The sequence below is a fragment of the Musca autumnalis genome, unplaced genomic scaffold (assembly GCF_047663935.1).
Source record: "Musca autumnalis isolate F117 unplaced genomic scaffold, ASM4766393v1 scaffold_4, whole genome shotgun sequence".
NCBI lineage: Eukaryota > Metazoa > Arthropoda > Insecta > Diptera > Muscidae > Musca > Musca autumnalis.
Window position 1 is genome coordinate 229,683,174 of NW_027411977.1, and position 27,881 is coordinate 229,711,054.

Consider the following 27,881-nt stretch of genomic DNA (forward strand, 5'->3'; position numbering starts at 1 on the left):
AAAACTCTTTAAAAAATCCACGCTGCCTGTAGAAGGTTCCAAAAACTCTTTAAAAAATCCACGCTGCCTGTAGAAGGTACCAAAAATTATTTAAAAAATCCACGCTGCCTGTAGAAGGTTCCAAAAAATATTTTAAAATTCCATGCTGCCTGTAGAAGGTTCCAAAAATTATTTAAAAAAAATCCACGCAGCCTGTAGAAAGTTCCAAAAATTATTTAAAAATTCCGCGCTGCCTCTAGAAGGTTCCAAAAATTATTTAAAAATTCCGCGCTGCCTCTAGAAGGTTCCAAAAATTATTTAAAAAATCCACGCAGCCTGTAGAAGGTTCCAAAAATTATTTAAAAATTCCACGCTGCCTGTAGAAGGTTCCAAAAATTATTTAAAAAATCCACGCTGCCTGTAGAAGGTTCCAAAAATTATTTTAAACATCCACGCTGCGTGTAGAATGTTCCAAAATTATTTAAAAAATCCACGCTGCCTGTAGAAGGTTCAAACAATTATTTAAAAAATCCACGCTGCCTGTAGAAGCTTCCAAAAATTATTTAAAAAATCCACGCTGCCTTTAGAAGGTTCCAAAAATTATTTTAGAAATCCCCGCTGCCTGTAGGACTTTCCAACAATTATTTAAAAAATCAACGCTGCCTCTAGAGGCTGCAAAAAATTATTTGAAAAATCCACGTTGTCTGTAGAGGCATACAAAAATTATTTAAAAATCCACACAGCCTGTAGAAGTTTCCAAAAATGATTTAAAAAATCCACGCTACCTGTAGAAGGTTCCAAAAATTATTTAGAAAATCAACGCTGCCTCTAGAGGGTTCCAACAATTATTTAATAATTGTAAAATGCTTAAAAAGGCCTCAAAAATTCAATTTTCTTTTAATACAAATTCCTCATTAAAAAATCCCCTCTCGCCAAAAATAAATTTTCAAATTTTTATTTATCAAAAATCTTTTCATATAAAAAGCATTTTTATTGCCAAATTTTCTGTCTACCATGTAAAACAATTTTAGTGGTAGAATTTTTTTGGTATCAACAAAGCAAGCATAAAATAGACAAAAACAAAGCAAGTCACTTGCTTCTGCCATTGAGTGGCCAACACTTGTGGTTCTCAAAATATGTCTCTTCCCAAAACAAATGTCTTTCTTTTGTTTATGTTTATTCGGGTTGGAGACTGACAGCTAGCCAACACTTCAAACGGTTGAGGGCCAACATGTTGGAAGTGCTAAATTTTAATATTTATTTAAATGTTTTGATTTGTTTATATTGTCTCTCCTATCTCTCTCTCTGGGTGTGTGTGGCTGTTATGGCCAAATGATAAATTAAGAAATTTCTATTTTATTTTAGCCAAAAAAATATTGCATAGTTGTTGTTGATGTTTGATGGCTGATGGTTGCAAAGGGTTGGGTTGTGTTTTATGTTTATTCTTTTTTTTTTTTGGCTAAAATAAATTACTTTTACCCAAAAAAAATCTCAGAATTTCGCCATTCTTTGGTTTTGGGTGTTCTGTTCTAGACATCTAGCTGGCTGGTTAGATAGCCAGCCACGAAGAGAACTAGCTGCCTTCTTGAATGTTGAAACTATTGCGAGTTCTTTGTATATTTTTTGAATAGTTTTTGTATTTTGCTTTGTTTAAAAAGAATTTCTTTCTTTTCGGCAAAAGTTTTTCAGTTCAGAGAGTATGAATTTTAGTTTAGTTGTTGGCTAACATACAACGTGTGTTGATGACGACGACGACACAACCACGAACGAGTCCCGGCACAGATATCGCGCATCAAGTTTTTTTCTTTTCTTTATTTTTGTCAGTTTTTTTGCTTTCGCTGCCATTTGATGTTTAATAAAAAATAAATAATTATTGCTTCCGTCATTTTTCTGTTCCATTGTTTTGGTTACGGTATTCGTCGTTTGGTGTTTCGTTTGGCCTGATTACTGTTGTTGGTTCCCCAAGTTCCCGCTAAATGTTGACATTACCGCGAATTGTGTTTCGTCGCAACAAACGTTTGTCCTGCAGTTTTGTTGTTTTCGTTGGTTTTATGGCGTGTTCACGGGCTGCTTTTTTTTATAGTTTTTTTTTAACTGATTTAAGTTAAAAACGCGTTTTGCTTTTGTGGGAAACAAATTGAAATTGTGTGTGAAAAATCAAAAAAAGAAAAAAAAAACAACAAATCTTTAAAATTCATAATTTTACTTGGTTCAAACCAACAATTGTTTTTGTTGGTGGAAAATTGAAATGATCACGTTTTCTTTATTGGTGCTGGCTGGCTGCTCTCTGTGGAAAAAACTTGGCTGTTTGTCTTGGCCTCTTTGAACTCTGGTGACTGCGATTTGGCTGATAATAACAGAGCAAAAGTTGTGTGTTGTTTTGGTGTGAAGCAAAAAGGGGAAATTCTTAAAGAATAAAAAATTAAATTAAAAAAAATTGTGGATTAAAAAATAAGATAAATATTTAATTTAAAAAAAATTTCCCTCGAAGGGAAATTTATATTTGAAGCCAAAATTTCTATCTAAAAACACTGAGAAACAACTTGTAATCGCTAAATAAGTTCATTTTAGGTTCTAACAAAAATTTCCCTAAAATTTCCCTGAAGTGAAATCTTCCAAAAATTACTGAAATAGCCTCCTACGGAGGTCTTCTATTCTATAGAAGCCTCCTATGGAGGTCTTTTATTCTATAGAAGCCTCCTACAGAGTGCTTCTATTCTATAGAGGCCTCCTACGGAGTGCTTCTATTCTATAGAAGCCTCCTACGGAGCTCTTTTATTGTATAGAAACCTCGTACGGAGCTCTTTTATTGTATAGAAGCCTCCTACGGAGCTCTTTTATTGTATAGAAGCCCCATACGGAGCTCTTTTATTGTATAGAAGCCTCCTACGGAGCTCTTTTATTGTATAGAAGCCTCCTACGGAGCTCTTTTATTGTATAGAAGCCTCCTACGGAGTTCTTTTATTGTATAGAAGCCTCCTACGGAGCTCTTTTATTCTTTAGAAGCCTCCTACGGAGCTCTTCTATTCTATAGAAGCCTCCTACGGAAGTTTTCTATTCTATAGAAGCCTTTAACGGAGGTCTTCTATTCTATAGAAGCCTGCTACGAAGGTCTTCTATTCTCTAGAAGCCTCCTACGAAGGTCTTCTATTCTCTAGAAGCCTCCTACGAAGGTCTTCTATTCTCTAGAAGCCTCCTACGGAGGTCTTCTATTCTCTAGAAGCCTCCTATGGAGGTCTTTTATTCTATAGAAGACTCCTACGGAGGTCTTCTATTCAATAGAAGCCTCCTACAGAGTGCTTCTATTCTATAGAGGCCTCCTACGGAGTGCTTCTATTCTATAGAAGCCTCCTACGGAGCTCTTTTATTGTATAGAAACCTCGTACGGAGCTCTTTTATTGTATAGAAGCCTCCTACGGAGCTCTTTTATTGTATAGAAGCCTCATACGGAGCTCTTTTATTGTATAGAAGCCTCCTACGGAGTTCTTTTATTGTCTAGAAGCATCCTACAGAGCTCTTTTATTCTATAGAAGCCTCCTAGGGAGCTCTTCTATTCTATAGAAGCCTCCTACGGAAGTTTTCTATTCTATAGAAGCCTTTAACGGAGGTCTTTTATTCTATAGAAGCCTCCTACGAAGGTCTTCTATTCTCTAGAAGCCTCCTACGAAGGTCTTCTATTCTATAGAAGCCTCCTACGAAGGTCTTCTATTCTCTAGAAGCCTCCTACGGAGGTCTTCTATTCTATAGAAGCCTCCTACGGAGGTCTTCTATTCTATAGAAGCCTCCTACGGAGGTCTTCTATTCTATAGAAGCCTCCTACGGAGGTCTTCTATTCTATAGAAGCCTTCTACGGAGGTCTTCTATTCTAAAGAAGCCTCCTACGGAGGTCTTCTATTCTATAGAAGCCTCCTAATCTATAGAAGCCTACTACGGAGGTCTTCTATTCTATAAAAGCCTCCTACGGAGGTCTTCTATTCCTCCTACGGAGGTCTTCTATTCTATAGAAGCCACCTACGGAGGTCTTCTATTCTATAGAAGCCACCTACGGAGGTCTTCTATTCTATAGAAGCCTCCTACGGAGGTCTTCTATCCTATAGAAGCCTCCTACGGAGTGCTTTTATCCTATAGAAGCCTCCTACGGAGTGCTTCTATCCTATAGAAGCCTCCTACGGAGTGCTTCTATCCTATAGAAGCCTCCTACGGAGTGCTTCTATCCTATAGAAGCCTCCTACGGAGTGCCTCCTACGGAGGTCTTCTATTCTATAGAAACCTCCTACGGAGTGCTTCTATTCTATAGAAGACTCCTACGGAGTGCTTCTATTCTATAGAAGACTTCTACGGAGTGCTTCTATTCTATAGAAGACTCCTACGGAGTGCTTCTATTCTATAGAAGACTCCTACGGAGTGCTTCTATTCTACAGAAGACTCCTACGGAGTGCTTCTATTCTATAGAAGACTCCTACGGAGTGCTTCTATTCTATAGAAACCTCCTAAGTAGGTCTTCTATTCTATAGAAGCCTCCTACGGAGGTCTTCTAATCTATAGGCGCCTCCTACGGAGGTCTTCTAATCTGTAGACGCCTCCTACGGAGTGCTTCTATTCTATAGAAGCCTCCTACGGAGTGATTCTATTCTATAGAAGCCTCGTACGGAGTGCTTCTATTCTATAGAAGACTCCCACGGAGTGCTTCTATTCTATAGAAGACTCCAACGGAGTGCTTCTATTCTATAGAAGACTCCAACGGAGTGCTTCTATTCTATAGAAGACTCCAACGGAGTGCTTCTATTCTATAGAAGACTCCTACGGAGTGCTTCTATTCTATAGAAGACTCCTACGGAGTGCTTCTATTCTATAGAAGACTCCTACGGAGTGCTTCTATTCTATAGAAGACTCCTACGGAGTGCTTCTATTCTATAGAAGACTCCTACGGAGTGCTTCTATTCTATAGAAGACTCCTACGGAGTGCTTCTATTCTATAGAAGACTCCTACGGAGTGCTTCTATTCTATAGAAGACTCCTATGGAGGTCTTCTATTCTATAGAAGCCTCCTACGATGATCTTCTATTCTATAGAATCCTCCTACGGACCTCTTCTATTCTATAGAATCCTCCTACGGACCTCTTCTATTCTATAGAAGCCTCCTGCGGACCTCTTCTATTCTATAGAAGACTCCCACGGAGTGCTTCTATTCTATAGAAGACTCCCACGGAGTGCTTCTATTCTATAGAAGCCTGCTGCGGAGGTCTTCTATTCTATAGAAGCCTCCTGCAGAGGTCTTCTATTCTATAGAAGCCTCCTGCGGAGGTCTTCTATTCTATAGAAGCCTCCTGCGGAGGTCTTCTATTCTATAGAAGCCTCCTGCGGAGGTCTTCTATTCTATAGAAGCCTCCTGCGGAGGTCTTCTATTCTATAGAAGCCTCCTGCGGAGGTCTTCTATTCTATAGAAGCCTCCTGCGGAGGTCTTCTATTCTATAGAAGCCTCCTGCGGAGGTCTTTTATTCTATAGAAGCCTCCTACAGAGTGCTTCTATTCTATAGAGGCCTCCTACGGAGTGCTTCTATTCTATAGAAGCCTCCTACGGAGCTCTTTTATTGTATAGAAACCTCGTACGGAGCTCTTTTATTGTATAGAAGCCTCCTACGGAGCTCTTTTATTGTATAGAAGCCCCATACGGAGCTCTTTTATTGTATAGAAGCCTCCTACGGAGCTCTTTTATTGTATAGAAGCCTCCTACGGAGCTCTTTTATTGTATAGAAGCCTCCTACGGAGTTCTTTTATTGTATAGAAGCCTCCTACGGAGCTCTTTTATTCTTTAGAAGCCTCCTACGGAGCTCTTCTATTCTATAGAAGCCTCCTACGGAAGTTTTCTATTCTATAGAAGCCTTTAACGGAGGTCTTCTATTCTATAGAAGCCTGCTACGAAGGTCTTCTATTCTCTAGAAGCCTCCTACGAAGGTCTTCTATTCTCTAGAAGCCTCCTACGAAGGTCTTCTATTCTCTAGAAGCCTCCTACGGAGGTCTTCTATTCTCTAGAAGCCTCCTATGGAGGTCTTTTATTCTATAGAAGACTCCTACGGAGGTCTTCTATTCAATAGAAGCCTCCTACAGAGTGCTTCTATTCTATAGAGGCCTCCTACGGAGTGCTTCTATTCTATAGAAGCCTCCTACGGAGCTCTTTTATTGTATAGAAACCTCGTACGGAGCTCTTTTATTGTATAGAAGCCTCCTACGGAGCTCTTTTATTGTATAGAAGCCTCATACGGAGCTCTTTTATTGTATAGAAGCCTCCTACGGAGTTCTTTTATTGTCTAGAAGCATCCTACAGAGCTCTTTTATTCTATAGAAGCCTCCTAGGGAGCTCTTCTATTCTATAGAAGCCTCCTACGGAAGTTTTCTATTCTATAGAAGCCTTTAACGGAGGTCTTTTATTCTATAGAAGCCTCCTACGAAGGTCTTCTATTCTCTAGAAGCCTCCTACGAAGGTCTTCTATTCTATAGAAGCCTCCTACGAAGGTCTTCTATTCTCTAGAAGCCTCCTACGGAGGTCTTCTATTCTATAGAAGCCTCCTACGGAGGTCTTCTATTCTATAGAAGCCTCCTACGGAGGTCTTCTATTCTATAGAAGCCTCCTACGGAGGTCTTCTATTCTATAGAAGCCTTCTACGGAGGTCTTCTATTCTAAAGAAGCCTCCTACGGAGGTCTTCTATTCTATAGAAGCCTCCTAATCTATAGAAGCCTACTACGGAGGTCTTCTATTCTATAAAAGCCTCCTACGGAGGTCTTCTATTCCTCCTACGGAGGTCTTCTATTCTATAGAAGCCACCTACGGAGGTCTTCTATTCTATAGAAGCCACCTACGGAGGTCTTCTATTCTATAGAAGCCTCCTACGGAGGTCTTCTATCCTATAGAAGCCTCCTACGGAGTGCTTTTATCCTATAGAAGCCTCCTACGGAGTGCTTCTATCCTATAGAAGCCTCCTACGGAGTGCTTCTATCCTATAGAAGCCTCCTACGGAGTGCCTCCTACGGAGGTCTTCTATTCTATAGAAACCTCCTACGGAGTGCTTCTATTCTATAGAAGACTCCTACGGAGTGCTTCTATTCTATAGAAGACTTCTACGGAGTGCTTCTATTCTATAGAAGACTCCTACGGAGTGCTTCTATTCTATAGAAGACTCCTACGGAGTGCTTCTATTCTACAGAAGACTCCTACGGAGTGCTTCTATTCTATAGAAGACTCCTACGGAGTGCTTCTATTCTATAGAAGACTCCTACGGAGTGCTTCTATTCTATAGAAACCTCCTAAGTAGGTCTTCTATTCTATAGAAGCCTCCTACGGAGGTCTTCTAATCTATAGGCGCCTCCTACGGAGGTCTTCTAATCTGTAGACGCCTCCTACGGAGTGCTTCTATTCTATAGAAGCCTCCTACGGAGTGATTCTATTCTATAGAAGCCTCGTACGGAGTGCTTCTATTCTATAGAAGACTCCAACGGAGTGCTTCTATTCTATAGAAGACTCCTACGGAGTGCTTCTATTCTATAGAAGACTCCTACGGAGTGCTTCTATTCTATAGAAGACTCCTACGGAGTGCTTCTATTCTATAGAAGACTCCTACGGAGTGCTTCTATTCTATAGAAGACTCCTACGGAGTGCTTCTATTCTATAGAAGACTCCTACGGAGTGCTTCTATTCTATAGAAGACTCCTACGGAGTGCTTCTATTCTATAGAAGACTCCTACGGAGTGCTTCTATTCTATAGAAGACTCCTACGGAGTGCTTCTATTCTATAGAAGACTCCTATGGAGGTCTTCTATTCTATAGAAGCCTCCTACGATGATCTTCTATTCTATAGAATCCTCCTACGGACCTCTTCTATTCTATAGAATCCTCCTACGGACCTCTTCTATTCTATAGAAGCCTCCTGCGGACCTCTTCTATTCTATAGAAGACTCCCACGGAGTGCTTCTATTCTATAGAAGACTCCCACGGAGTGCTTCTATTCTATAGAAGCCTGCTGCGGAGGTCTTCTATTCTATAGAAGCCTCCTGCAGAGGTCTTCTATTCTATAGAAGCCTCCTGCGGAGGTCTTCTATTCTATAGAAGCCTCCTGCGGAGGTCTTCTATTCTATAGAAGCCTCCTGCGGAGGTCTTCTATTCTATAGAAGCCTCCTGCGGAGGTCTTCTATTCTATAGAAGCCTCCTGCGGAGGTCTTCTATTCTATAGAAGCCTCCTGCAGAGGTCTTCTATTCTATAGAAGCCTCCTGCGGAGGTCTTCTATTCTATAGAAGCCTCCTGCGGAGGTCTTCTATTCTATAGAAGCCTCCTACGGAGTTCTTCTATTCTATAGAAGACTCCTACGGAGTGTTTCTATTCTATAGAAGACTCCTACGGAGTGCTTCTATTCTATAAAAGACTCTTACGGTGTTCTTCTATAGAAGACTCCTACGGAGTGTTTCTATTCTATAGAAGACTCCTACGTTGGTCTTCTGTTCTATAGAAGCCTCCTACTTTGGTCTTCTATACTATAGAAACCTCCTACGGAGGTCTTCTATTCTATAGAAGCCTCCTACGGAGTTCTTCTATTCTATAGAAGACTCCTACGGAGTGTTTCTATTCTATAGAAGACTCCTACGGAGTGTTTCTATTCTATAGAAGACTCCTACGGAGTGTTTCTATTCTATAGAAGACTCCTACGGAGTGTTTCTATTCTATAGAAGACTCCTACGGAGTGCTTCTATTCTATAGAAGACTCCTACGGAGTGCTTCTATTCTATAGAAGACTCCTACGGAGTGCTTCTATTCTGTAGAAGACTCCTACGGAGGTCTTCTATTTTATAGAAGCCTCCTACAGAGTGCTTCTATTCTATATAAGACTCCCACGGAGTGCTTCTATTCTATAGAAGACTCCCACGGAGTACTTCTATTCTATAGAAGACTCCTACGGAGTTCTTCTATTCAATAGAAGCCTCCTACGGAGTGTTTCTATTCTATAGAAGACTCCCACGGAGTGCTTCTATTCTATAGAAGACTCCCACGGAGTGCCTCTATCCTATAGAAGACTCCCACGGAGTGCTTCTATTCTATAGAAGCCTCCTACGGAGAGCTTCTATTCTATAGAAGCCTCCTACGGAGTGCTTCTATTCTATAGAAGCCTCCTACGGAGGTCTTCTATTATATAGAAGCCTCCTACGGAGGTCTTCTATTATATAGAAGCCTCCTACGGAGGTCTTCTATTATGTAGAAGCCTCCTACGGAGGTCTTCTATTCTATAGAAGCCTCCTATGGAGGTCTTCTATTCTATAGAAGCTTCCTGCGGAGGCCTTCTATTCTATAGTAGCCTCCTACATACGTCTTCTATTCTATAGAAGTCTCCTACGGAGGTCTTCTATTCTATATAAGCCTCCCACGGAGGTCTTCTATTTTATAGAAGCCTTCCTACGGAGGACTTCTGTTTTATAGAAGCCTCCTACGGAGGTCTTCTATTTTATAGAAGCCTCCTACGGAGTTCTTCTGCTCTATAGAACCCCCATTATCTATTTTCTTCAATCTTCTTACTAAGTTCCTCGTGTTCTTCTTTTCCACTTCATTTATCTTTCCACACCACGACATGTGTTTGCCATTAAATGACAAGTTTTTTTGTAAGTTTTCTTGTTGTTGTTGCTTTTTTTGTAATTTCATTTTGCCACATTTAGTATTTCAACGATGTTGCAATTCCATTCTTCCGGTCATTTATTTGTGGCCTTTCTTCTTCTTATGAATGTGTCACACAGTGTTGTTGGTTTTTCTTAAGATTTTTTTCTGGACTTTAGAGAAGAGGAAGCCTTTTGTTTTTGTCTTTCATAATCTTTGTTTTCATAGTTACAAATCGTTTTTCAGATAAGTGCTGTCTTCTTTCAAAGAGCCACCATACCCCCATCAGAATGCATTTGACAATTCAATGCAGTTGTCGCTTCCTTGCCTCTTCCATATTTCTGCTGTATGTTTTGCACCCACCCACATACTTTGAAATTCGTTTAGTGTTCTTAAAGCGAGTCATTCAGTCAGCGAGTCACAAAGTATGAATGAATGATTTCATGTTTAACATGAAGAATGAAAACACAAACCCCGCTCACTCACTCATTATTTATTAGCTTTTATGGCTTCGCTTTTTTATTTTTTTAATTTTGTGGGATTTTTTTGTTGCTAAAAAAACAGGGTGCTTTCTTATTGCCAAGAAATTAAAGCAATTGTTATTTTGTTAGTTCAATTGAATAGCTGTGAAATAAATTATGAAGTTGCCCAAAACACTTTGTTTTAGTTGCCAGTGTAAATGAGTTCGAGTTAAGTGCCTCATTGTTTGCCTTTGCTTAACGAAGACAACAAAATAACCATTCGTGCCCTTTATTAAACACGACTGCCACATAATAAGAATACGTGTTATTTGTTTACAAGGCAGCTTAAGAATCATTTACACAAACCTATTTTTTTTAATAAAAAGCCTCATATAAAACAATGCCGCATTTGCCCAAAACATTTGTTTAGGTGCAGTGTAAATGAGGTAGACATAGTTTTAAAACACACTGTATTGTCTATAATGTTGACATTACTGTTATGGTATTACCATTCGTATATGTGATGAACGTATATTGATGAACGAAGTCCACACAGAATCCCTCGTATATATGAGGGCCTTGTTCGTTCCTTGCCAAACACGACTATTATAAAGAGACCAAGAGAAATGGGTTGCGTGTCACAAGAAATGCCAACAACCTTCACAATAAGACAAACATATCAATGGGTTTATGATCAAGACATTTTATAGTACATTTACATTATGTTGTATAAAGTAAAAACTTCATAAGGTTTAACCCAACAAAAAACTATAATGTAAACATTATATTATAAATCAATTTATTTCCTTATCAATTTCTGTCTCTACGTAAATCAATGAGAAAGGAAAGTCAGAGACCTTAAGAAACCATTCGTGTGAATGAGGGTTTCATTCGTTTCATTTGATAAACACGAATGGCATGTAAATAACAAGTAGTCGTATGATTTGTTTACATCCGTGATGCTGTTGTTCAGAGCCGTTCATTTGATAAACAAAGGCATTTACATTTTAAGTAGAAGGGAATGCATGTGGTTTGTTGTCGCAAAAACGGACATGTCTGATCATCACTGGTTTGTTTATACAATTGGTTTGTGCATGCATTATTGCTATCATTTATTGATTGTATTTTGTGTGACACCCTGTATGTGCCTTGATATTTTCTTATCACCAAAACAATGAGGATATTAAAGAGACTTATTATATGGAGTATAAACAGATGGGGCAGCCAACAACCCCACACACAGAGAGAGAGAGAGAGAGAGAGAGAGAGCGCCATAATAAACAAAGTCAATGAATGAGCCACCAGCCCAACAGTCAAAAAAAATGAAAACAAACTAAACTGTGATTAATTCAATTTATGAACCGCGAAGTGAAACATTAAAAAAATTACTTAAAAAATAACACTGAAGACGTTTAAAGTAATAATAATAATAATAAAAAAATAAACAAAGAAGACTTCAAATTAGTAGGAAGAAGATGCAAAATACATGGCAAATTAACGCCTTCACTATTTTAGACAAAATATTTAACAAAACACCCAACTGCAACATCACACATCAGTGGCAATAGCTCAGCTCCTCTGGCAAACTACTAGTTATCAGTTAGTCGACCAAGTGTTTCAGTGCAACACAGCAGTCAGCCTGCCTGCCAACCAGTCATCTAGCCGCCTCAGCCATCTAACCGCCTAACTTGATTGGAAATGTACTTCACAAATGTAGATAAATTTCAGCAAGTTTTTTGTGTGCATTTTTTCCAATGCAAAAATTGTGAAACAATATCATCAACCAAGAAGATTGAACTAAACAACCCGCAATGTTAATTTCAACTGATAAAGCCCGGTCTACTGTGAGTACAACAACGACAACGAGGTCTGTCATCTTTTCATATTCCAGAAAATATTGAATGCAAAGTGTGAGTGCGGTTGTCGGTTGGAAATCAAGTTCAAGAAACGGAATACTCGGAAGTGTTTTTTTGTTTTTTTGAAAAAGATAGTTTAAACAAATGTTTCTGAAAAGTCCCATGGCTACGACGACGACGGCGGCGGTGACGGCAGTGACAGCGTTCAACGACAGCATTGTGGATGAAGTGCTTAAAGATATTTTGGGTTTAAAAAATGATTGTGTTAGTATTGAAAAAAAAAAAAAAATATTTAAGAAATGTTTGCAAAAATAATAAAAAATAAGAAATAATAAAATTGAATAATTAAGTGGTTAAAAATGTTGCCTCTTCAAAGACAAAGAAGAATATAAACATTTAAAAAAAATTTAAAAACAAATACTATAAAAGAAACAATGAAATAGAAGAATAGAATAATTAAGAATATTTTTTTTAAATATTGCTTTTTCAAAGACAGTGTTTGAAGCATATTTTCAATCTTAAATAGAAAAAAATATTAAAAAATAGAAATACTAAATATTTCAAAAAATGCTAAATATTTCCAAAAAAAAATTGTTTAATTTAAAAACAATTAAAATTTTAACAATCAATTAAAAAAAAATAAAAGACAATTTGGAAAATACATATATTACATTTTCAAAAAAATCTAAAAAAATATTTCAACAAAATTATGAAATCCCTGGAAAAAAGATAAAAAAATATTAAAAATAAAAGAATAATAAATTGTCTTGTAGAATAAATAGGGGTATATTTTGCAATAAAAGACATTGCCTCCTGAAAGACAATGTATAAACATATTTTCAATTTTCATGAAATGTTGCACAATGAGGATATTTTTCTAAAAACCCAAAAAAATATTTCGTTTGAAATTTAAAAAAAAAATATTGCATCAGAACGTCTTTTATTGTAAGACAATAAAAGACCTCTATTGTATAGAAGACCCCTACGGAGGTATTCTATTGTATAGAAGGCCCCTACGGAGGTCTTCTATTGTATAGAATACCCCTAAGGAGGTCTTCTATTGTATAGAAGAATCCTACGGAGGTCTTCTATTGTATAGAAAATCCTTACGGATGTCTTCTATTGTATAGAAAACCCCTACGGAGGTCTTCTATTGTATAGAAGACCCCTACGGAGGTCTACTATTGTATAGAAGACCCCTACGGAGGTATTCTATACTATAGAATACCACTACGGAGGCCCTCTATTGTATAGAAGAACCCTACGGAGGTATTATATTCTATAGAAGTCCCCTACGGAGGTATTCTATTCTATAAAAGCCCCCTACGGAGCTCTTCTATTGTTTAGAAGACCCCTACGGAGGTCTTCTACTGTATAGAAGACCCCTACGGAAGTCTTCTATTGCATAGAAGACCCCTACGGAGGTCTTCTATTGTATGGAGATCCCTACCCCTGCGGATGTCTTATATTCAACAGAAGACCCTACGGAGGTATTCTATTCTATAGAAGACCCCTACGGAGGTCCTCTATTCTATAGAAGAACCCTACCTTCTCGAGTATTTTGTTGGGCATCAAAACATCTTCAAACTTCTTTTTCGGGTTTCAAACGACTTTCAAACATCATTGTCGGGTTTCAAACGACCTGCTAATTGCGTTGTCGGGTATCAAAATAACTTTTCGAGTATCTTGTTGGGTATGAAACTACCTTCCCGAGTATGAAAACACCTTCAAACATCTTTGTCGGGTATAAAACTACCTTCTCGAGAATCAAACCACCTTCAAACTTTCTTGTCGGGTTTCAAACGACCTTCTAATTGCGTTGTCGGGCATCAAAATAGCTTTTCGAGAATCTAGTTGGGTATCAAACTACCTTCCCGAGTAGAAAAACAGCTTCAAACTTCTTTCTCGGGTACCAAACTACCTTCACGAGTATCAAACCACCTTCAAACTTCATTGTCCGGTTTCAAACGACATTCTAATTGCGTTGTTGGGTATCAAAATATTTTTTCGAGTATCTTGTTGGGTATCAAACTACCTTCCCGAGTATGAAAACACCTTCAAACTTTCTTTCTCGGGTATCCAACTACCTTCACGAGTATCAAACCACCTTCATACTTTCTTGTCGGGTTTCAAACGACCTTCTAATTGCGTTGTCGTGTATCAAAATAACTTTTCGAGTATCTTGTTGGGTATCAAACTACCTTCACGAGTATGAAAACACTTTCAAACTTCTTTATCGGGTACCAAACTACATTCACGAGTATCAAACCACCTTTAAACTTCATTGTCGGGTTTCAAACGACCTTCCAATTGTGTTGCCGGGTATCAAAATAACGTTTCGAGTATCTTGTTGGGTATCAAACTACCTTCCCAAGTATAAAAACAACTTCAAACTTCTTTAAACTTCTTTGTCGGCTTTCATACGACTTTCAAACTTCTTTGTCGGGTATAAAACTACCTTCTAGAGAATCAAACCACCTTCAAACTTTTTTGTCGGGTTTGAAATGACCTTCTAATTGCGTTGTCGGGTATCAAAATAACTTTTCGAGTATCTTGTTGGGTATCAAACTACCTTCCCGAGTATGAAAACACCTTCAAACTTTTTCTCGGGTATCAAACTACCTTAACGAGTACCAAACCACCTTCAAACTTCATTGTCAGGTTTCAAACGACCTTCTAATTGCGTTGTTGGGTATCAAAATAACTTTTCGAGTATCTTGTTGGGTATCAAACTACCTTCCCGAGTATAAAAACACCTTCAAACTTCTTTGTCGGGTATCAAATTACCTTCTCGAGTATCTTGTTGGGCATCAAAACATCTTCAAACTTCTTAGTCGGGTTTCAAATGACTTTCAAACCTCTTTCTCCGGTATAAAACTACCTTTTCAAGAATCAAACCAACTTCAAACTTTCTTTTTTTATTTTTGCCTTATTAAGGTTATCAACCACCATCAAACTTCTTTGTCGGGTATCAAACTACCTTCACGAGTATCAAACCACCTTCAAACTTCATTGTCAGGTTTCAAACTACCTTCTAATTGCTTGGTCGGGTATCAAAATAACTTTTCGAGTATCTTGTTGGGTATCAAACTACCTTCCCGAGTATTAAAACACCTTCAAACTTCTTTGTCGGTTATCAAACTACCTTTTCGGGTATCAAACCACCTTCAAACTTCATTGTCAGGTTTCAAACGACCTTATAATTGCGTTGTTGGGTATCAAAATAACTTTTCGAGTATCTTGTTGGGTATCAAACTGCCTTCCCGAGTATGAAAACACCTTCAAACTTCTTTATCGGGTATCGAACTACCTTCACGAGTATCAAACCACCTTCAAACTTCATTGTCAGGTTTCAATTGACCTTCTAATCGCGTTGTCGGGTATCAAAATAACTTTTCGAGTATCTTGTTGGGTATCAAACGACCTTCACGAGTATGAAAACACCTTCAAACTTCTTTGTCGGCTATCAAACTACCTTACCGAGTATCAAACCACCTTCAAACTTCGTTGTCGGGTTTCAAACAACCTTCTAATTGCGTTGCCGGGTATCAAAATAGTTTTTCGAGTATCTTGTTGGGTATCAAACTACCTTCCCGACTATTAAAACACCTTCAAACTTCTTTTCGGGTATCAAATTACCATCTCGAGTATCTTGTTGGGCATCAAAACATCTTCAAACTTCTTTGTCGGGTTTCAAACGACCTTCAAACTGCTTTGTCGAGTATCAAACTACCTTCTCGAGTATCATACCACTTTCAGACTTCATATTCGGTTATCAAATAACACTTAAACCACCTTCATATTTCTTTGTCGGGTATCAAACCTCTTTCAAACTTTTTTGTTGTGTATCAAACTCCTTCTGCGGTATCAACCCACCTTCAAACTTCTTCGTCTTGTATCAAACTACTTTCTCGAGTATCAAACCACCTTCACACTCTCATGTCGGTTATCAAACTACATTCAAACTTCTTTATATGGTATCAAACCACCTTCACACGTTCTTGTCGGGTATCAAACTTTTTTGTTCGGTATCAAACTACATTCTCGAGTATCAAACCAACTTCAAACTTTCTTGTCGGTTATCAAACTACCTTCAAACTTCTTTATCGGGTATGAAACTAAATTTTTGAGTATCAAACCACCTTTGCACTTTCTTGTCGGTTAAAAAAAACTACCTTCCCGAGTATTAAACCACCTTAAAACTTCTTTGTCGGGTTTCAAACGACCTGCAAACTACTTTATCGGGTATTAAACTACCTTTTCGAGTACCTTGTTAGGTATCAAACTACCCTCCCGAGTATTAAACAACCTTCAAATTTCTTTGTCGGGCTTCAAACGATCTTCAAACTGCTTTGTTGGGTATCAAACTACCTTCTCGAGTATCATACCACATTCAGACTCTATATTCGGTTATTAAATAATACTCGAACCATCTTCAAATTTCATTCTCGGGTATCAAACCACATTCACACTTCCTTGTTTGGTATCAAACTACCTTCTCGAGTATCGATCCACCATCAAAATTCTTTGTCGGGTATCAAACGACTTTTTCGAGTTCCAAACCTCCTTTTCACTTCCTTGTCGGGTATCAAACTACCTTCCCGAGCATCAAATAACCTTCAGATTTCTTTGTCGGGAATCAAGTTACTTTTTGCAGCATTAAAACCACTTCAAACTCATTTGTCGGTTATCAAACTACCATAAAACTCCTTTCTCGGGTATCAAACGGCTTGCTGGAGTATCAAACTTCTTTGTCGGTTATCAACCTTCAACCTTCATTGTGATGAACCACACTGCTTGCTGGAGTATCAAACCACCATCAAACTTCTTTCTCTGGCATCAAACCACCTTCAAACTTCTTTTTCGCGTATCAAACTACCTTCCCGAGTATCAAAACCGACTTCAAACTTCTTTGTCGGGTATCAAACTACCTTCAAACTCTTTTGTTGGATATCTTCTCGATCATATCATATCTCGTGAGCCTAAAGACTGATTTTGAAATGACTCTTTGAGTAACATTTTAAACAATTTAATTTTTTAGAAATTTATCCCATAAAATATTTAAATTTTCCCTTTACTAATTTTTCCTTCAAAATTTTTTTCTTTACAGCTGCAAATCTTGCAGCAGCAAGTCACAGATTTGGCCGATACTCAAGTCATAGCAGAAGATCGTACCACACGCACAAGGACCGAATATGCCGTGCTGCAGGCCCGCTATGACATGCTCGAGGAGCAGCTTAGAGAGGTAAGTCCCAAAATTTCTACAAATTCACAACCACACCTACATTAATTTTTCTCTTATTACTCACAGACCGAACTTCGTGCCGAAGAACGCTTGGCCGAGGAACAAAAGCGCAATCGTGAACTGCTGGCCCGTGTCGAACGTGAAGCCTCGCTGCAAAATGAAAATTGTCAAATAAAAATTAAAACAATTGAAATTGAGGCCAATGCCTTGCGTGAAGAGAATCAACGTTTACGTCTTCTCTGTGATAAACAAGCCAATGATTTACATCGTACCGAAGAAAAGTTAGAATTGGCCAGAGATCGTATTGCTTCGCTACAACAAGATCTGGATGAAGCTATGCAAAAGGAACGTAAATTGGAACAGGATAAGAAAACATCCGAAGAGCTAATGTTGGAGCTGAGTAAGGAATTGGAACGTTTAAGGGCTGAGACAGGGCCAGCAATGCCTACCACCTCACCGGAAGCCATAAGACTGGAGGAGTTGCATCAAGAACTGGAAGAAATGAGACAAAGGAATAAGGGTAAACCAAATGAAATAGTTTTCTTGTGTAGAGGAATTTTTCTAATTTAATTGGTTTTTCTTTTAGGTTTGGAAGAACAAAACGAAGAGCTACAAGCTGCTGTCTTAACACGTGGCGTTGAAGAGGGTAGACATCTATTAAATGGCACCCTAAATAGCTTGGCTCAAGAACTAGAAGAAATGTCACAAGCACAGGTAAGCCAGGATTTTTGTTTTATTTTGTTTCGTATAGCAAGATTAAATATAGAGCACAACATCCCACTATCATCCTGTGAAAAAGTTTCTGCACACCATTTCAAAAAAAAGCTCGCCACATTTTTAGTTTGCAAAATTTGTAGTACAAAGCAACATTTTTAGTATAAAGCTATGCTCACCAAGCTTAGTCTAATGCTTTTGAAGTAGAAATAATCAAAAATAGTTCAGATTTTTAGTTCCACTACTACAAATATTTTGAATAGAAGAGCTTCGCAGGAGCCTTCTATAGAATAGAAGAAACATACAGAAGTCTTATATTCTGTAAAAGGCCCCTTCTATTCTATAGAAGACCCCTACGGAGGTCGTCTATTGTATAGAAGACCCCTACGGTGGTCGTCTATTGTATAGAAGACCCCTACGGAAGTCTTCTATTGTATAGAAGACCCCTACGGAGGTCTTCTATTGTATAGAAGACCCCTACGGAGGTCTGCTATTGTATAGAAGACCCCTACGGAGGTCTTATATTCTACAGAAGACCCCTACGGAGGTCTTCTATTGTATAGAAGACCCCTACGGAGGTCTTCTATTGTATAGAAAACCCCTACGGAGGTCTTCTATTGTATAGAAGACCCCTACGGAGGTCTGCTATTGTATAGAAGATCCCTACGGAGGTCTGCTATTGTATAGAAGATCCCTACGGAGGTCTTCTATTGTATAGAAGACCCCTACGGAGGTCTTCTATTGTATAGAAGACCCCTACGGAGGTCTTATATTCTACAGAAGACCCCTACGGAGGTCTTCTATTGTATAGAAGACCCCTACGGAAGTCTGCTATTGTATAGAAGATCCCTACGGAGGTCTTCTATTGTATAGAAGACCCCTACGGAGGTCTTCTGTTGTATAGAAGACCCCTACGGAGGTCTTCTATTGTATAGAAGACCCCTACGGAGGTCTTCTATTGTATAGAAGTCCCCTACGGAGGTCTGCTATTGTATAGAAGATCCCTACGAAGGTCTTCTATTGTATAGAAGACCCCTACGGAGGTCTTCTATTGTATAGAAGACGCCTACAGAGGTCTTCTATTGTATAGAAGACCCATACGGAGGTCTTCGATTGTATAGAAGACCCCTTCTATTCTATAAAAGACACCTACGGAGGTCTTTTATTCTATAGAGGACCCCAACGGAGGTCTTCTATTCTATAGAAGACCCCTCCGCTACGGATGCCTTCTATTCTATAGAAGACCCCTACGGAGGTCTTCTATTCTAGAGAAGACCCCTACGGAGGTCTTCTATTCTATAGAAGACTCCTAAGGACCTCTACTATTCTATAGAAGACTCCTAAGGACCTCTTCTATTCTATAGAAGACTCCTACGGACCTCTTATATTCTATAGAAGACTCCTACGGAGCTCTTCTATTCTATAGAAGTCTCCTACGGGGCTCTTCTATTCTATAGAAGTCTCCTAGGGAGCTCTTCTATTCTATAGAAGTCTCCTACGGAGCTCTTCTATTCTATAGAAGACCCCTACGGAGGTCTTCTATTGTATAGACCCTACGTTGGTCTTTTATTGTATAGAAGACCCCTACGGAGGTATTATATAGATGACCCCTACGGAGATCTTCTATTATATAGAAGACCCCTATGGAGGTCTTCTCTTATATAGAAGACCCCTACGGAGGTCTTCTATTGTATAGAAGACCCCTACGGAGGTCTTCTATTGTATAGAAGACCCCTACGGAGGTCTTCTATTGTATAGAAGACCCCTACGGATGTCTTCAATTGTATAGAAGGCCCCTACGGAGGTCTTCTACGGAGGTCTTCTATTGTATAGAAGACCCCTACGGAGGTCTTCTATTGTATAGAAGACCCCTACGGAGGTCTTCTATTGTATAGAAGACCCCTACGGAGGTCTTCTATTGTATAGAAGACCCCTACGGAGGTCTTCTATTGTATAGAAGACCCCTACGGAGGTCTTCTATTGTATAGAAGACCCCTACGGAGGTCTTCTATTGTATAGAAAACCCCTACGGAGGTCTTCTATTGTATAGAAGACCCCTACGGAGGTCTTCTATTGTATAGAAGAACCCTACAGAGGTCTTCTATTGTATAGAAGACCCCTACGGAGGTCTTCTATTGTATAGAAGACCCCTACGGAGGTCTTCTATTGTATAGAAGACACCTACGGAGGTCTACTATTGTATAGAAGACCCCTACGGAGGTCTACTATTGTATAGAAGACCCCTACGGATGTCTTCAATTGTATAGAAGGCCCCTACGGAGGTCTTCTATTATATAGAGGTCTTCTATTATATAGAAGACCCCTACGGAGGTCTTCTATTGTATAGAAGACCCCTACGGAGGTCTTCTATTGTATAGAAGACCCCTACGGAGGTCTTCTATTGTATAGAAGACCCCTACGGAGGTCTTCTATTGTATAGAAGACCCCTACGGAGGTCTTCTATTGTATAGAAGACCCCTACGGAGGTCTTCTATTGTATAGAAGACCCCTACGGAGGTCTTCTATTGTATAGAAAACCCCTACGGAGGTCTTCTATTGTATAGAAAACCCCTACGGAGGTCTTCTATTGTATAGAAGACCCCTACGGAGGTCTTCTATTGTATAGAAGAACCCTACAGAGGTCTTCTATTGTATAGAAGACCCCTACGGAGGTCTTCTATTGTATAGAAGACCCCTACGGAGGTCTTCTATTGTATAGAAGACACCTACGGAGGTCTACTATTGTATAGAAGACCCCTACGGATGTCTTCTATTGTATAGAAGGCCCCTACGGAGGTCTTCTATTATATAGAGGTCTCCTATTATATAGAAGACCCCTACGGAGGTCTTCTATTGTATAGAAGACCCCTACGGATGTCTTCTATTGTATAGAAGGCCCCTACGGAGGTCTTCTATTGTATAGAAGACCCCTACGGAGGTCTTCTATTCTATAGAAGACCCTTACGCAGGTCTTCTATTGTTTAGAAGACCCCTACGGAGGTCCTCTATTGTATAGAATACCCCTAAGGAGGTCTTCTATTGTATAGAGGACCCCTACGGAGGTCTTCTATTGTATAGAAGACCCTACGGAGGTCTTCTATTGTATAGAGGACCCCTACGGAGTTCTTCTATTGTATAGAATACCCCTAAGGAGGTCTTCTATTGTATAGAAGAACCCTACGGAGGTCTTCTACTGTATAGAAGACCCCTACGGAAGTCTTCTGTTCTATAGAAGAACCCTACAGAGGTCTTCTATTCTATAGACGACCCCTACGGAGGTCTTCTATTCTATAGAAGACCCCTACAGAGGTCTTCTATTCTATAGAAGTCACCTACGAAGGTCTTATATTCTATAGAAGACCCCTACGGAGGTCTTCTATTCTATAGAAGTCTCCTACGGAGCACTTCTATTCTATAGAAGTCACCTACGAAGGTCTTATATTACATAGAAGACCCTTACGGAGGTCTTCTATTGTATAGGGGTCCCCTAGAGAGGTCTTCTATTGTATAGAATACCCCTAAGGAGGTCTTCTATTGGATAGAAGAACCCTACGGAGGTCTTCTATTGTATAGAAGACCCCTACGGAGGTCTTCTATTCTATAGAAGACCCCTACGGAGGTCTTCTATTCTATAGAAGACCCCTACGGAGGTCTTCTATTCTATAGAAGACCCCTACGGAGGTCTTCTATTCTATAGAAGACCCCTACGGAGGTCTTCTATTCTATAGACGACCCCTACGGAGGTCTTATATTCTATAGAAGACCCCTACAGAGGTCTTCTATTCCATAGAAGACCCCTACGGAGGTCCTCTATTCTATAGAAGACCCCCGGAGGTGTTCCATAGAACACAACTAATCTCCCTATACCATAAAAATACATTACAGTCTACTACGGAGCTCTTCTATTCTATAGAAGTCTCCTACGGAGCTCTTCTGTTCTGTAGAAGTCTCCTACGGAGCTCCTCTATTCTTTAGAAGACCCCTACAGAGGTCTTCTATTCCATAAAAGACCCCTACGGAGGTGTTCCATAGAACACAACTAATATCCATATACCATAAGAGTACATTACAGTCTACTACGGAGCTCTTCTATTCTATAGAAGTCTCCTACGGAGCTCTTCTATTCTATAGAAGTCTCCCCTGCAGAGGTCTTCTATTCCATAGCCTTCCCTTTAAAAGATTTATCGGATATTCAAAAGTTCAATTCCGAAATTTTACTCTAATCCAATTTTGTCAGTTGCCTTTCTTGAGAAAAATTACAAATTATAAGAAGCGTTTCTGTGGTTCTATCGCTGGAAAAGGGTTTCAGCTCAACCTTTAGAATATTTTTCAGCTATTCAAATGTCTAATTCCCAAATTTGAGCCAAATCCCTTCAAAACTGTGGATATTTGTCTTTCATGTGAAAACTATTAGAAAAGTTTACTAATTGGAATAATCTTTTTTGAGGTTCCATTACGGATCCTAGCTCTCAGTCTCCCTGTTGGAAGATTTCACAGCTTTTCAAATGTCTAATTCCAAAATTGTTGGGCTGTTCCCGTACTTTATAAAGTGGTAAAAGTCGTAAAAGTTGTAAAAGTCGTAAACGATTTTCATATAAATTTTGTGTACGGGAACGCAAAATGTGTAAAAGTGGTAAAAATTTTAAAAACTTTTTAGTTCTGGAACAGAGCATGTATCTAAATCCCTCATAAAATGTGGGTTTTGTTGTGAAGTTTCTAAGTGTTCTCTATAACAAAGGCAACGAAAGCAACGTGGCAAAATTTAAAGCATACTTTTAGGCGTAAACTTACCTTTTGTGAAATGTAAAGAAATTCTATTCTATTAGAATAAAATGAACATAATGAGAGATAAATAGATTGAAATTAAATTAAAATTGATACTATTTCATAGAACAAACTATACCGAGGTATGATTGCCTTCCACATGACGGAAATATTCCCACAATTCCCAAAAATAAGTCCTAAATCTTTTGATATTATAGAAATTTCATAGACACAAGGGCAAGGGGGACTTCTATCGAAGCAATGAATGCACCCCCAATATAGAGATTAGCTCAGTGATATGGGATCTACTTTTTACAGTCGAGTCCGAACGGCGTGCCTTTAGACACCACTTGTAAGAAAGTTGTATTTGGCTGAAATACTCAGGAAATCTGATGCTGTATTTAACCTAACGATGTTTTCATTTATTTCAAGGTCCATAAATGAACCTTAGATAACAAATTTCATGATTCTGATATCTAAATCACCCAAAACTTTGCAATAATTTCCTATTTAACGCAAAAAAAGCTTATGCATTCTCAAACTTAACCCAATTTCATTACCAAAAGCACTCCCAAAACGAATTTCATTTGCATGATTTCAAACATTTTTTATCTAACTTCCATACCCCATATTTTTTATTAATTTCCATTCACATTGTTTTGTCCTTGATTTTTAAAAATTTATTTAAAAAATTCAATTTTATAAATTTGCCTGCATATTAAAACCAAATGAAAATTTTATTGACCCCTTCCTTTGTTGTTGTTTTTTTATCATATCAAACTTTCATTTTTTGTGTTTTCTTTTTTCTTCTCTTTTATGTTTTACACAAAAAACAAAAACAATTCCAGGATTCTGTGGATTCAGCCACATTAGCATCCTTAAGTCAGGTAATGAAATCCAAAACAAATTCATAATTAATTTGTTTAAGTGTTTTTTGGTTAAGGAGCGTCTTGACATTATTTTTTCATTAAAAACCATTAAAAACCATTTACATTTATTTGTGTTAAAAACAAAACTAATCTGGAATGTTAATTTAAAGAAAACAATTAAAAACTGGGAAAGGTGAAAAAATATTTAATTTTTAATTTATTTTTGGGTGGAAGGTTTTTGTTAAATGTTGAACTAATTTTTTTATTTTTTAATTTTTACTAATTTTATTTTTTTGTTTTTATTTGTCTTTCTTATAGTTACAACAAGCCTTCCAAGAAAAAGAGGAAGAAAATACCCGCCTTAAACATTACATCGATACCATACTTTTGAATATTGTGGAGAAATGTCCTCAACTATTGGAAGTCAAAGCCATAAACAACAACAACAATAATAAAAAATAATAATAACAAAAATAACAACAACAACATAACCACAAGGCCAATTATATTTAAAAAATCCAATTAATTATTATTATTATTTTTTAAAAAGAACAAAAAACCACTACTTTTTTTATTAAAAACAAAAAATGTAATTATATTAATAATAAAAAGAAAACGTAATACAATTCAAACAGAAATTTGTATGTTTTTTCTAATAGTCCTTAAGTTAGTTAACAACCAACCCACAAACCCAACCATCCCCCTTTCCCTGCTATACACAACTATTAAATATAATAACTCACTCACTTAATAATTATACAAAAAACATCTAGAAAATAAGTTAAATTATATAAATATACACAAAAATGTAATTCTCTCTAATTAATGTAACCTAACATAACCTTAAAACAAGCTTTAGTATAGTAAAAAGAAAAAATAATCAAAATTTTATATAAATAATAATTTTTGTAAAAAGTCTTTTTTCCAAATTTTTCTATATTGTAACTAGTTTCTGTTAAATGTTAATAAGTTTCGCTTTTTTCACTTTTTGGTTGTAACAAAATTTTTGAAATTTGTTTATTATCTTCCCCTTTTTTTGTATACAAAAAATTATAATAATAATTAGTTTAAATTATTGGTTAAAAACTTTTACACAAATTAAGGCAAAACATATTGTTAAAAAATGCATCTGTAAACTATATATAAATATATTTTTTAAAAAATAAAAATTAGTTGTTAATTTAGTCATTACTTTATTTTTTTGAAAGAAACAAAAAAGAAAATATATTTTATTAGAAACAACTAAAGTGGAGTAATTTTTTCTGTTGGTATTTTAAATTTTTATTTTTTTGTTATTCATTACAATAGCTTTGTTCCTGTACTTTTTTAATTGTAAAGCTAGCAAAAGAACACACTGTCAAAATTGTACCCACCAAAGAAATTTATTCAAAATATACGGGAACGGAAAAATGACAAAGCTTGCAAACAATCTGGTCGAAATGTCAAAATCAACGTTTTAGACAAACAGATACCAGCAAACAAGCTGCTAGTTTCAACTCACCCAAATGTGAGCCTCATTCAGCGAAATTTTAGTTGAAAGAGATATGCAATTTTTTCTACTTTTTGGATTAAGGGAACGGGTTTCCGGCACACAAATGGAAAATACTACTATTTTGCAAAGAAATTCCGGTACAGTTTATTGGGGTTATTCTGAACGAAAATTCCCTGTGAGTTTTTTCACATTCTCCCTTAAGTTGAAACGGCGGAAAGACAAAACTCATGGGGAATTTTCGTTCAAAATAACCCCCTGTAACAAAAAATTGATTTTTAATATCTTTCTACCACATCCTGAATCCATTCAGGCAGGGTAATATTTGAAATAATTTGTGGAACTTGACTCACAGATTTTATAGCTAGAATGAAGGACCAACTTTTGAGAAATTTTGTAAATACAACATACGGGTATGTTTTGAGACACACTTCACCTCTCACTTCACACCTCATTTATGGACGGACTAGGGTGTATTCTACTTTTTAAATGCCCTAATAAATCTTAGCCCCAAGAAATTTGCAAAAAAAAAAATAGGACTAAATGAAGTGAAGTGAGAGGTGAGAGGCGTGAAGTGAAAGGTGAAGTGTGTCTCAGAACATACCCGATAATTTAAAACCAGAGTTCTCAGTGGGGAGAAAGAGTCTTTGACAATTTGAAAAAAAAAAAAACATCACCTGAGATCCCAAGAGGGCTGTTATTGTCTAGATTCAACCTCTCGAGACCTTCTGCTGCATAGAGAAGACCTCCAGAGGCCTTCTGTTGTCCAAAGAAGAGCTCAAGAGGCCTTCTGTTGTTCAAAGAAGACCTCAAGAGGCCTTCCGTTGTCCATAGAAGACATAATGAGTTATTTTGTTGCTTACAGATCTTCTCAAGTGATCTTCTGTTGCATATAGAAGACTTTAACCTGTCTTCTGCTATCCATAGAAGACCATCTGTTGCCTAGGAAATACCTAAAGAGGCCTTGTCTTGCCAATAGAATGCCTCAAAAGGCTTTGTGTTGCCTAAAAAAGATTTCAAGAGGCATTTTGTTGTCCGTAGAAGACTTCAAGGGGCCTTCTGTTATCAATAGAAGTTCCTGAGGTCTTCTGTTGTCCAAATTAGACCTCAAGGGTCATTTTGGTATCTACAGAATACCCCATGAGAACTTTTTGTTGTCTAGAGAAGCCATCTGTTGTCCATAGAAGACCTCACGAGGCCTTTTGTCCATAGAGGCCTTCTATAGTGCAGATAAAACCTCTCGAGACCTTCTGCTGCATGGAGAAGATCTCAAGAGGCCTTCCGTTGTTCATAGAAGACTTAATGAGGTCGTTCGTTGCCTAGAGATCTTCTCAAGACGCCTTCTGTTGTCTATAGAAGACTTCAAGCTGCCTTCTTCTGTCCATAGCAGACCACATGTTGTCTAGGGAAGACCCAAAGAGACCTTGGGTTGCCAATAGAATGTCACAAAAGGCTTTCTATTACCTTAAAAAAGATCTCAAGAGGCATTTTGTTGTCCGTTGAAGACTTCAAGAGGCCTTATGTTATCAATAGAAGCTCTTGAGGTCTTCCGTTGGCCAAATTAAACCTCAAGGGTCATTTTGATATCTACAGAATAACCCATGAGAACTTTTTGTTGCCTAGAGAAGCCATCTGTTGTCCATAGAAGATCTCAATAGGGCTTCTGTTGCCCATAAAAGTCCTCACGAGGCCTTTTGTCCATAGAGACCTTCTGTTGTGCATAAAGTACTTGAACTCACGAGGCCTTTTGTCCATAGAGGCCTTTTCTTGCGCATAAAGTACCTGAAGGTGCCTTCTAAAGAAGGCCTGCTGTTGTCCACAGAAGACTTTAAAATATTTTCAGTTGCCTAGAGAAGACCTCAAGAGCCCTTCTTTTCTTCTGTTGTCCATATAAGATATCATCTGTTGCCTAGAGCGGGCCTCAACAGACCTTATGTTGTCTACGGAAGACCTCAAAAGCCCTTATCTCGTCCATAGAAGACTTCAAGAGTCCTTCTGTTGCCAAGAGAAGATCGAAAAAGGTCTTCTATTGTCCAAGGAACACCTCAAGGGGCATCCTATTGTCCATATAAGACCTTATGTCGCCTACGGAAGACCTCCATTCGTCCAAAAGACCTCCAGAGGCTTCTGTTGCCAATAGAAGATCAAGAGGTTGTCCATATAAGAGCTCAAAGGGCCTTACGTTGCCTAGAGAAGACGTAAAGAGGTCTTTTGTTGTCTACAGAAGACTTCAAGAAGCCTTCTGCTGTCCATGGGAGGCCTCAAGAGACCTTCTGTTGACTACAGAATACCTTATGAGGCCTTATCTAAAGACGACTCCAAAAGGCCTTCTATTTCCTAAAGAAAATATAAAGGGACCTCCTGTTTCCTAGAAAAGACCTTAAGAGACCTTTTGTTGTCCATAGAAGACTTCAAGAGTCCTTCTGTTGCCTAGAAAAGACCTCAAAGGCCTTCTGTTACCTAGAAAAGACCTCAGGAGGCATTCTGTTGTCCACAGAAGACTTCAAGACGGATTCTGTTTTCTTTAGAAGACCTAAAGGAGCTTTTGGTTATCTTCAGAAGACCCAAAGAGGCCTTCTGTCTTCTATCGAATGCCTGAAGGGAGAGAAGACCTCAAGAGACCTTCTGTTACCTAGATAACACTTCAAATCTGTTTCTGTTGTCTATAGAAGACCTAAAGAAACCCTCTTATGTACTTAGAAACATAAAAGAGGGATTCTGTTGTCCAAAGAGGACCTCAAAGATTTTCTGTTGTCTAGAAAAAAACCTCAGAAGGTTTCCGTTGTCTATAGAAGACCCCAAGAGATCTTCTATTGCCTAAAGAATACCTCAAGAGTCCTTCTGTTACCAAGAGAAGATCTCAAAAGGTCT

The 27,881-nt window shown here is 38.1% G+C and overlaps 1 protein-coding gene across 24 annotated transcripts in view; it reads left to right on the forward strand.

The window, feature by feature from the left end:
* The window catches only part of nuf (rab11 family-interacting protein nuf), a 278,513-nt gene extending 253,745 nt beyond the window's left edge, over window positions 1–24,768 (forward strand). For 10 of the 24 annotated variants that reach the window (XM_073981415.1, XM_073981416.1, XM_073981418.1 and 7 more), the window contains 5 exons: window positions 17,040–17,174; window positions 17,241–17,694; window positions 17,761–17,888; window positions 23,501–23,539; window positions 23,840–24,768. In XM_073981415.1, the coding sequence (XP_073837516.1) occupies window positions 17,040–17,174; window positions 17,241–17,694; window positions 17,761–17,888; window positions 23,501–23,539; window positions 23,840–23,983 (900 nt within the window). In that variant the 3' untranslated portion in view covers window positions 23,984–24,768. Of the gene's footprint in view, window positions 1–1,680; window positions 2,125–11,279; window positions 12,194–17,039; window positions 17,175–17,240; window positions 17,695–17,760; window positions 17,889–23,500; window positions 23,540–23,839 lie in introns of those variants that run through there. The other 14 variants (XM_073981419.1, XM_073981417.1, XM_073981429.1 and 11 more) reach the window with 7 other exon arrangements.
* Window positions 24,769–27,881: the final 3,113 nt, after the last annotated feature.